The 709-nt window shown below is 36.1% G+C and overlaps 1 protein-coding gene across 1 annotated transcript in view; it reads left to right on the top strand.

The window, feature by feature from the left end:
* Positions 1-709, top strand: part of LOC119581865 (HIV Tat-specific factor 1 homolog) — a gene marked incomplete in the record, with an annotated part of 22018 nt that overhangs the window by 20002 nt on the left and 1307 nt on the right. The window contains 2 exon segments of the mRNA XM_037930022.1: positions 116-302; positions 567-703. Coding sequence (XP_037785950.1) covers positions 116-302; positions 567-703 — 324 coding nt within the window.

Raw genomic sequence — 709 nt, 5'->3', positions numbered from 1 at the left:
TTGGCGGCATTGGGTTAATACATCCATATCAAATACATATACTCATGAGCTTTTAGATCTATTTTGTTAGATTTGTTTTTTCTTAATGAAGAAACTTTTCAAATGCTTGTAACAGGTTGTTTGACTGGAGACCAGAACCTCTTCGTGGCCAAAGGCAGAAGCATGAAAACACTGTTATAATAAAGAATGTGTTTGACCCCAAGGAGTTTGAGAAGGTGATAGAGAAAATGCTCACGCACAAGGAGGCAATCCGCAACCAGTGTTTGAATTTTGGTCATGTGAGGAAAATAGAGCTGTATGATGTAAGTTTATGTTGCCTTTAGCAAAAGTAATGAGTAGTTGTGACTTTTTTCTTCTTTTTTATAGCAGAACAGTGTGTGATCCTGAGTTTCTGTTTGAATTTGTGATACACATTTTAATTGATTGAATTTGTTATATTAATGAAAATATTAAAAATTTTCACTTATGAATAGATATTATTTGTGCGTGTAGGTGTGTAAGCATTCATAGACAGAAATTCAATGAGATATACTTAACTATGGTATCTGACCAATATCATCTTTTAGCTTCATCCTGACGGTGTTGTGCAAGTGGTATTTCAAGAAGTGGAAGCAGCTGACATGTGTGTAGCGACGCTGAACAACCGTCTGTATGAAGGACGCACACTACAGGTCGCAACATGGGATGGCAGAACAAAATACAAGTAGGA

Source organism: Penaeus monodon, chromosome 15 (assembly GCF_015228065.2).
Source record: "Penaeus monodon isolate SGIC_2016 chromosome 15, NSTDA_Pmon_1, whole genome shotgun sequence".
Lineage (NCBI taxonomy): Eukaryota > Metazoa > Arthropoda > Malacostraca > Decapoda > Penaeidae > Penaeus > Penaeus monodon.
Note: the sequence above shows the minus strand (reverse complement) of the source record. Positions and strands in the feature narration are given on the sequence as shown.